This window comes from Mauremys mutica, chromosome 1 (assembly GCF_020497125.1).
Source record: "Mauremys mutica isolate MM-2020 ecotype Southern chromosome 1, ASM2049712v1, whole genome shotgun sequence".
NCBI lineage: Eukaryota > Metazoa > Chordata > Testudines > Geoemydidae > Mauremys > Mauremys mutica.
Window position 1 is genome coordinate 152,557,695 of NC_059072.1, and position 10,382 is coordinate 152,568,076.

The 10,382-nt window shown below is 45.3% G+C and overlaps 1 protein-coding gene across 1 annotated transcript; it reads right to left on the minus strand.

The window, feature by feature from the left end:
* Positions 1–209: 209 nt before the first annotated feature.
* Positions 210–7,988, minus strand: FBXO40 (F-box protein 40). The gene is made up of 4 exons (XM_044990179.1): positions 7,914–7,988; positions 6,295–6,324; positions 3,314–5,209; positions 210–423 (listed from the first exon to the last, which is right to left on the minus strand). The coding sequence occupies exons 1-4, from the start codon at positions 7,986–7,988 to the stop codon at positions 226–228; spliced, it is 2,199 nt and encodes a 732-aa protein (XP_044846114.1). The 3' UTR covers positions 210–225.
* Between the last annotated feature and the right edge of the window lie 2,394 nt (positions 7,989–10,382).

Here is a 10,382-nt window from a genome sequence, read left to right on the forward strand (position 1 = left end):
GATATCAGCAATCAGCTGAATGAAGTACTGATCTTATTTTTATTTTTTTTAGTATTGCTAAAATACTGAAGGGAAATGATGCAACACATTCCAAACAGAACAGCAAAAGGTTGATTTTGTGTTTCCAAAGGGAATTTTCTTATGGGATCCCCACATAATAATCTCTATAACTCAGATCCCAATACTCCTCTGAGAGATCTGGGGGAGGAAGCTAGGAGGATGTATTCAGGATCCATGCCTGAAGGTTGAGACCAAGCTATCTTGAGCCCGCTTTCGGGGTCCATGCATGCTGGCCAGCAAGAATGGATCCTTCTTGTGCTCCACATCATAGAATGGACAAATCTTCAGGTGTTCAGACATGGAGGGAACGTCACTGAACTGCCAGTTGTTAACAGGGGAGAACAGGTTGCTAAACTGCCAGATCTAGTATGTGGGAATAAAGGAGAGAAGACTGGAGCATTAATTAAAATGCACAGAGGTTTTACAAACACATTGATGTTCTAATATTACAATGGACTGTCAATACTCTTAATTTATTGGACTGACTAATGGAGTCATGATAGCATAGGATTGGTGTAACAGTGGACAATCAGGTCCTATGTCTTTATATACACTGTCTTATAACATCTCTCTTTGTGTAAATATATACCTATGTATCCCAAACAAAAAGTAAAGTAAGGTTGAGAGTGTACATGAATAACTTATAGGTTTGAAAAACATTAGATCAATGCTATAATTATTCCAAAACCAAGCACTATAAATCTAAGAACTTCGGAGTTAAAGTTATGTGTAACAGAAATCCAAACAGGTGAAGTATTAGCCAATACATAAATGATAGTAGTGGTATACACCATATTACTAGGTATTATACATAGGGCTCCATGTTTGTCACAAAGGTTGCAGAAATCGATGATTCTATGACTACCTGCGACCTCCAGGACTTCTGCAGCAGCTAGTGTGGCTGATCCCAGAGCCGTCCAAGCAGCTGGCCCCAGGGGCCGCCTGAGCAGCGGCCAGTGCAGCTGGCCCTGGAAACCGCCTGAGCAGCAGTCCTGGGGGTGTTGGGAGCAGCCGCAGCTCGGTGGTTCCTGGCAGTGGTCCTGAGGCGGCTGGAGCAGAGTCATAACACAGCAGTATAGAAATTCTGGGACAGTGCTAAATTCTTAGCCACCCATAGGAAGCACCAGAGAATGAATTGTAATTAAACCAGGTTCCTGCCTGCCTAAATTATACTAGGGCTGTTTTGGCCCCTGATCAGCCTAGAACTGGAAGGTAGTTTAAAAGGTGGTTTAAAAGTTCACCCTCTCCCTGTATTTGTTAGTGAAGTGCTGATGAAATGTGCCAGACTGACAACTCTGTAAACTTATGTCCTCTGTCAACAGTCCAAGAGCAGCAGAACAGCAGCAGTGTGAGGTCCCATCCCCAAACCTTGCGCTCCCTTCACCAATCTCCCTCACTTCTCACCTGGAGGAGTGAGAGAGGAATTCCATAAATAGCTTCACAGATTTTTAAGTCCAAAAGGGACCACTGTGATCATCTAATCTGCCCTGCATTGCCATAAAATTTCACACAGTAATTTCTGCAGTAGGGTGACCAGACATCCCAATAAAATTGGGACTGTCCTGATTTTGAGCAGTTTGTCCCACATCCCGACTGAAGTACGGTTGGGATGCCATTTGTCCCGATACTTTGTTACGGGCGTTTTTTTTGGTTTTTGTTTTTTTGTTACACTCACCCTTCCGGGTCTTCGGCAGCAATTCAGCGGTGGGTGCTTCTGTCTTTGGCAGCAAGACTTATTACCCTCTGCTGAAATCCTGCCGAAGACTGTCAGCAACTGAAAGACCCTCCACCGAATTGCCGCCGAAGACCCGGATGGGTGAGTGTAACAATTAAAAAAGCGCTCCCCCTGCAGCGGTCCCGATATTTTACAGTTAGCATCTGGTCACCCTATTCTGCATAGAGCCCATAACTTGTGACTTGTGATTTAAAGATTTCAAATGATCAAGCAGAATCCACCACATCACTTGGTAAGTTCTTCCACTGGTTGATTCCCAGCTATTAAAATGTTGTAACTTATTCCTAACCTAATTCCAATTTGCATTTGGCTAGCTTCAACTTCCAGCTGTTCGATTTCGTTATGCTAGATTAAAAAGCCCTCAGCTCTTACATATCTTCTCCCCATATAGGTACTTGTTATAGACAATGATCAAGTCACCTCTTAAACTTAACAGAGCTCCCTATGCCTCTCACTCAAAGTCAGATCTTAAAACCTTTTTGTGGTTCTTCGCTTAAACCCTCATCCATTTTTTACGTCCTTTTTGAAGCACAGACACGAGACATGGACACAGTGCTACTGGAAACAATGTGCTGGTAGTCCCCTGCTTGCCATATAAATAGGTAATATAACATGACATCCCTATTTTTACTTGAGATTTCCTTTTTTATACATCCAAAGTTCACATTAGCTTTTTGGACAGAGCTTAAACTGAGAGCTCATGTTCATTTGGTTATCTACTTTTACGACTAAGTCCTTTTCAGAGTCACTGCTTTTCAAGATGCAGTCCTCCATCCTGTGTGACCCACACTCTTTGTCTCTTCTTGTATGACCTTGTATATATAGTCATATTAAAGGACTTGTCTGCACAATGGATTAATGCGCAGCAGAGGGGCATGAATTCTAATGCGCACCAGCATGTTTGCACACTAACTGGCTCATGTGGACCCTGTTGGGACACACTAAAGTTCCCTAGGGCACTCTGATGTAATCCCGTTTCAAACAGTAATACAGTAACGCACATGAGAGAACTTTTAGTGCACACCAGCAGGTTTCACACTGGCCAGTTAGTGTGCAACAAGCTGGTGTCCATTAGAATTTACATCCCAGCTGGTGCACACTAACACACCATGTAGACAAGCCCAAAGTTTTAAACTTAGAAGTGAAAGGCTTCCTATCCCATGCTTGATACCTTATGCAGCCAAGTCCCAACAATGCAAATTTTCATGAAAACCCTGTAAATTACCAATCAGTGAAAATATTAGGAGTTGATGTGAAAATCTGGGCTCCCTTCACAGTCACAGTTACTTGAAAATATTTTACTTTTGCCTTATGAAATAGGATGTGATCGTTTCAGGCTATCTTTAAACACTGTACACAACCCAAAAGAGATACAAGTCTAATTTCTAAAAAGTTCTGTGTGACCTTTAAGTGTCAGGAAAGCTCAGTTCACATCAAACAGAGTCACGTCTTGTGTTATATTTTTAATTAGACGATCCTGCAAATATCTTTTGTTTCCCAAACACCACTGTCACTTGCCTTTTTGCGAGCTCTCCATGAAGTACCTCCATGGGAATATCTTTTTTTCTCCCACAGCAGGAGGACCATCCCTCTCTCTTGAAGTAGAGTGGCACAGATATCCCTCATCAGTACAGACACTTGGGACAGCTGAGACAAGCTGAAGCTGTCCAAGAACCCAGCAATATACTGTAAAAGTTCCAATGGAAGGCTGCTCAGGGATTCTTTATTTTTTCCTTGATTACTTATTGTAAAATTGCATTTCTGTATTTCAGAGAGCACAGGGTCAACTTCTGGTTTAATCGCAAATGTATCAAGATGCTGGCTGTAGATAATATTTTCTTTACGACTAGCAGGGTAGAAGCGGTTTTGAACAAAAGTACATCCCAAGTAGGCAAGTGGACAACGATGTTGGAACCATCCATTTAGACAGAACTGGATATCAGCATGAACATTCTTGAAATGTGAAGGAAACTCATCCCTCCTGAAGAAGTGATTGCAAGTGAATGTGAAGGCTGAGCAGCTTTTGTTATGTCTTCTAGTAACACACTCAGTATGAAGCTCTACATGGAGTTCTGGTGGGCTTTTTATATCCAGAACATCTGCTAGAACAGCTCTAGAGGAGAAGGGTTCCACCTGAAAGTTGTATGTTTGTGTCCCAAAATCCATGAACAGTCCATCAATATTCTTTGCTTCGGAGATCTCATGACCTTTCAGTTCCTTTTCCAATGCACACAATAGTGTACTTCTGGCTGTATCTGATTTAGGAAATTCCTCAAGGCTTATTTGCAAATCTGAAGTATCCACTGACTTATCCATCGTTGCTATCTTGTATGCCAAGGCATCTCCAACTCGTGCTCTTTTGCCACGATAGCTAACCGGCACTTTAAAGGTGCACACAGTCTTCACCTCGTGAGCCTCCAAGTTCCCATACACAAAGTCTTTCTCTCTTGGTGTGCAAGCAGCTAGCTGACCAAAATGGATGAGCATTCTCCCATGATGCACCAGGTACATGTTATAATCCGCTACATTAACTTCTTTTTTCAACCTCTCCAGGATCCCATCTTGCCAAGGAGCCAGACCTGTCTTTTCTGCACCTGTATTCACTTGATTATTTTTGTTTTCTTTTGGTTCTTCCACAATAGCTGCTTCCTTTGTCTTCTCTTTGGGGTTGCCATCACAAAGAACCTGTCCTGTTTTCTTGTAGCTATCCCCTTCCTTTTTTTCCGAGTTTGCTGAAAAGTCTGTTGCCTTCAGTGCTGAAAGCTCTTTGCTAAACATGTTCTCCCAGGCTTTGTAACTTACTAGATCCATCCCCTTCTTATCCTTTGCCAAATCCTCACGCTCCTGTTGGGTAAGCTCAGCAACTTGGCCATCAGCTTCTTTAGAATCACATGCTATTCCTCCAACGGCTCCTTCTTCCAAACCTGCAGCTCCAGCTATTGGTTCTTCCATTTTATCATCTTCTCTCCATTCTGGAAACAGCTGGACCATTTTCAGAGTCCTAAAAAGAATCTTCTGATCTCTGAGGGCTAGGGCTGTATCCAGACACTGCTCATTATGTGGCTCCTTCATAATGTTCTTATGTAGAATGGTTTCTGAGTCTATATTTGGCCAGCGATTCCATTCCATAGAGCAGTGGACAACACTGGCTGGACAGACTTTAAGGTGCTTTGCCAGCTTAAAACGGGCCATGGAGAAAGGGCAGCCATAACCTGCGTTGAGGCATGACACCTGCTCTAGGGGACATAGGAGTTGGTGTTCTTCCTGTTTACACATATGGAAGGCAGCTCCACAGCGTGAATGGCAGTTGATCACTAAGCAGGAGATGGTGAGCTCAATTGGGACTTGGCATTGCCGGTTGAAACATTTCTCACAGTGCTTGTGCTGTCCAGGGCTGGCTTTCTGAGCCCTGCCCTATGAACATCATAGATAAGAGAGGACAAAAAGAAAACACAGTTATTGCCTAAAGAAGCATATTGACCACAGACGGAAGTTGCTTGACTCCTACATGCCAAGTCTAAAATGTCATTCTAGTCTGAAAAGTGATTACATAAAAATGACACCTGCTTACATATCAGATCTGGTCCTTGTATGTATCAGAGTCATATCTGTTAATAATGGTAATGTAAATAAGCCATTACTGCTCTTTACTCTTGTTAGTCCAGCGGAGCAGCACAGCTCTGAAAGAGTGAGCTGCATTCTAGTCCTCCTTGTGCATCAGTAACAGAGTTGTTTATTAAATTCCAATCAGTTGGAGGTACGGTGTGAGAAGGTTCACAGTATACATTTGAGCTCTACTATAAATCTTCCAGCGAAACCAAGGAAGGCCATATTTGACATTTCTGATATGCCTAATCATGGCTGCTTTTGCTCAGGCTTGCTTTATTTTTTAGAACTTACAAAAACCAAGCAGGTTACCAGGCTACTAGTTTTGTATGAAATGAGTTGCTTATCTACCTTTCTTTTATGATTGTGCTTTCAATTAATCTCACAGCTGTAAATTAAATGAGTTTAGTCATATAAAAATAATTATTTGTATTTGCGTAAGACCTTTCCAGAACAGTTTTCAAAGTGCCTTGCAAACAATTAATGGAGCATGAAAATAATTCTAGGAGTCACCTATTATTATGCCCTTTTACAGATGGGGCAACTGAAACACAAAGATTAATGCCAAGCACAAACAGGCCCCATTGATGTCAATGACTTATCCCAAGGAAGTTGCTGAGACAGGAAGAGAATGCAGGACTTCCCCTGCTCTAGCCACAAGACTACATTTCAACCTGGTTCATACCCATATTTCATTTGGGGAGGGAAAAAGCCAATGATTAGGAGGAACTGTAGTTAAATCTATAAACAGTTCCCTTCTTTTCCTTTGGTACATAACAGAAATATACAAAGTGGGGGGACCTTTTATGTTGTCAGGATGAAGAAAAGGATATGGACAATTTTACTGGTAGTGTCTTACAAGGAAATCACACTTCCTTCCCAAAAGCACCTACCATAATTCCGGCAGACTGTCCTGTTTGTCTCTGAGGAAAAAATGCAAATAATTAGTCAAATAATGAAGACTTCTGGGTTTCAATAAACTAAACAAATACAATGGTGACAATGCCCCTCAAGAGTAGTGCTAGCCTTTTGGCTGTCCAAGGTGGAAAATGTTTTCAGCATCCCCACTGCCCCCAGAAACCGAGCCATAATAACAAACAAACAAATAAATAAAATAAATAAAAATTATGAAAACTGAGCATCACAGCGGTCCAATGCCCCCTGGAAATTGGGGCTCCGGGCAACCACTGTGGTTGATCACCCATACAACCAGTGCTGGTGCTGAGATGTTAGTGTTTTGCATTACTATGCAAGAAACTCAGATTCTACCATCCTATCCCCAAGAACAGCAGATGCCTCACAGAAAGTAAGCTCAGGCCCTGTGGGAAGAAATGATACATAATGCTGCTTCATCCACATGCTTTGAGTCTTGTAGTTGGTGTTCTTCCCCACAAAGAAGTAGCATTTTCACAATTAGCAAGAGGGAATCAATAAAAATACTAAAGGAAGGAAATTGATCTAGATAGGACACTGCTTGGTGGGATCTATAGTCACTACAGTACATACAACTATAGTAAAATTTGGCCCTCAACATTGGTCCTCATCACCTCTTCAGCTTAGATTCTCAACTCTCATGGGATCTGCAGCACTGAACTAGTCCGTTGTTGTCTCTGGCAGTGACCAATACCTGTTGATTCAGAGAGGTGAAACCAATACAGCATGCTAGGAGAAAAAATTCATTCTTGACCCTCTGCCTTGTGATCAACTTACATTCTGAATCATTAGTCTTGTTTACCCAATCTGTGTCGGCACACAGGGAAAGAGCCAGTTTTAGCAGATTTATAAATTTAGGTGTAGTTTATTAAGATCTTTTCATTCCTACAAAAGTAGAGATGAAATAGTTCCCTCATTGGCAGATGTCACGGGGCCAATGGCCCTTCAGAAGAATTAGGGCCTAACTGGCCCATGAAAACGCTGCGGGCTACAACTGAAAGCCACCAGGTGCTCCAAGTGGTGCCCTTTTAGCTAATTAGTAATGGAGCAGCTGAGCTAGACACAGAGGTAGCTAGACCAGTATAAAGGAAAGGTTGCTGAGAAGGAAGGGGGGGGGCGGAGAAAGGAGTTCTGTTAGGAGAAGTGATGCAGCTACTGCAGGCTGGAAGTGAGCCATTATGTAAGCAGGTGAATGGTCCCACTATTGTGGGGAACTTTCCTGGCTTATACACTACCCCGGTGGAACGGGCTAGCAAAAGGATCCGAGTCCTCACTCCCACTCCCTTTACTCAGAGGTCTGCCTGACCTCAAAGGTTCCCCCTCTACTCTCCTGTGTGGCAGAATCCTCATAACCACAACAAGGCTGGGCCCAGGATTCCTGGGGGGCTCAACCCTCAACCATGTCGTGGTCACTTAGGACAGGGGCTAGGGCAGGGATGGCCAACCTGAGCCTGAGAAGGAGTCAGAATTTACCAATGTACATTGCCAAAGCGTCACAGTAATATGTCAGCAGCCCCCCAGCAGCTCCCACCACCCACTCGCAGCATCTCCCACCCACCAGCAGCCCCCCAATCAGTACCTCCCCGCACGTCCCGATCAGCTGTTTCATGGGGTGCAGGATGTTCTGGGGGGAAAGTGGAAGGAGCGAGGGCATGGACGGCTCAGGGGAGGAGGCAGGAAGGGGTGGAGTGGGGGCAGGGCCTGTGGCAGAGCCAGAGGTTGAGCAGTGAGCATTGGAAAGTTGGCGCATGTAGTTCCAGTCCTGGAGTTGGTGCCTATACAAAGAGCCGCATATTAACTTCTGAAGAGCCACATGTGGCTCCGGAGCCACAGGTTAGCCACCCCTGGGCTAGGGTGTCCCCACTCCGGGGTGCTCCCTCTGCACTGGATGTTGCCTGACCCACTGATCATTACATACAGTTCAAAGCAAATACAATTTATTAAACAGCAACTAATGTAAAAAAAAGAAGGAAAAAATGGGAAAGGTTAAAGGAAAACACATAACCCTGCCATATGTGCTGGAACTTGGATTGAGGGGGATGCTGCAGCACTCCCTGTCTGGAAGTGGTTTCCATTACATACAGGATTTAGTTTGGTTCAGTGGCTCTCAGCACCCCCACTCTGTGGGTACAGGGGAACCACAAACAGCGTCGCAGGAATGTAAAGAAAGTTCACAGTCTGTTCCTCACACATCCCAGGCCTACTTCTCAGGCCCTTGCTGTGCTTCAGGGATGCCATGGGTTGGACACTTGCTCTGGTGGTGGCCACACGCCCTCAGGATTTAGGTGACAAGACCCTTCTTCCCAGCATTGCCCCCACCCCATCGAGGTTATGATCGCCCTCCAAGTCTGTCCTGCAAGGCCTCTTGGCTGGGGGCATCTCCCTGCACTGGGCCCATTGCCCAGGGTCCCCCCCCCCAGTTTCCCCAACTGCTCACCGGCTTCGGACTGCTCCAGCTCCTGCCTCAGCCCCAGCCCCAGCCTGCCTCAGCACTTCTGCTGCTCTGCCTTCAGCGCAGCTCCCTGGGCTGCTCCTCTGGCCCCAGAGGCTCTGGTTGCTGCAGCTGTGCTCCCAGAACTGACCTGCTTCCTGGGCTGCTTCTCTGGCTCTCTTTGGCTGGTGGGGCTCTGCTTTTCAGCTCAGCTCGGGCTCCTGCTCTCTCGTTAGCTCAGTCCCACTTTGTCTGACCCAGGCAATTCCAGCTCACACAGAGGACAGGACCCCCCTGGCCTCCTGACTCCCTCATTAGCCTGCCCACCCTGTCAGCCAGGCTGACCTCGAGCACTGGCCTCCATCATTGGTACTGATTTCCCATCAACCCTTCCCCTTTCTTTTGGTAGTAGGAGCTAGCCAACTAGTGCCCCCCCCCCCAGTGAATTTTAGTAAGGGGCCAAGAGTCCCCTTAGACATAGGAAGCAGGGTAGGCCGCTGTGAGGCCAAGCCCTGAAGGAGGGCTTGGAGCTGACAGTGAGAAGCCCAAGATAATTGTCAAGATCCCAGGAGAATGGAGACAGTGGCAGAGCTCTTCTCACTAGCCTCTGGGAAGAGAGCTGGGGTGAGTCTCCAGGCCAGAGACCTACAGATGGAAACTGGCTTTGGGGAAGGGAGCAAGATGGAGAGAGCGAGATCTGGTAAAGAAACCCCAGGGGAGCAGAGTAGACTCCTGTGGTGGAAGCCCTTAGTTAGGCCCATGATGGATAGAAGAAACCCACAGGGAGCAGGTTAGTCTCCTGGGGGAGAAGTCCTGGGATAGAGCTTGTACGTGGGAACAGGGAGATCCCCAGAGGTAAACTGCCAGAGTCCCTGGAGGAGGGAGGTAGTATTGGGAATCCTGCTGTGAAAGAACTAGCCATTAGTTTAGCCCGAGAGGGGCTGAAAAAGAATTATTACTTTGGATTGTTTTTGTTTGGACCTTTTTGTTGCTCTGAAAGGGGACTGAACTTGGCTGGAGGGCTGAGCCCCAGAAGACCTGGTCAGAGAGAGATGGCCTCCAGGAGGTGCCAGAGACAGGGGCTCCTTGCAATATCACAGCCTGACACAAGAGGGTGCTACAGGTGGTGCACAGACCACTTTACAGCAGATTATTCTGTAATTGTCCATTATGGAGTTTCCTATATCTTCCTTGAAAGCGTCTGGTACTGGAACAGGTGGACCAGTGGTCTGATCCAGTTTGGCAGTTCCTAGATTCACATACTATAGAAGATGAGATGTTTCTTTCATCTTTCTTGGAATTTAGTTTTATCTATATTTGAAGTGCTCACAGGAGCAAGAGACACCAACCCATTTATTTCTCACTGGCAGCAGCACTGCTATGCTAATTCTTGCCATATTTCGCTGCAACTGTAATCTCTGAAAATAGTCTCAGCCATGACTTGCATACGGTCACAGGAGGACTGGTGTTATACACCAATAAAAACAAACATATGAACAATGCTTTCCACTGGGAGACTAAATCCAGATCAGGAATAATTGATAGATACATATATATCTGAATGGGGACCAAAGCACATAAGCATCTATGTCAGTAATAACCTATGCAGGTCTCATC

What these genes read in the sequence shown, in the direction of transcription:
- FBXO40 (XM_044990179.1), bottom strand. Translation starts at nt 7,988, where the DNA reads ATGCCCTCGCTCCTTCCACTTTCCCCCCAGAACATCCTGCACCCCATG. An exon ending in TGATCGGGACGTGCGGGGAG is followed by an intron (nt 6,325 to 7,913) that starts GTACTGATTGGG and finishes TTTTTTCCTCAG; the next exon opens with AGACAAACAGGACAGTCTGC. An exon ending in CATGGAGAGCTCGCAAAAAG is followed by an intron (nt 424 to 3,313) that starts GCAAGTGACAGT and finishes CCCACATACTAG; the next exon opens with ATCTGGCAGTTTAGCAACCT.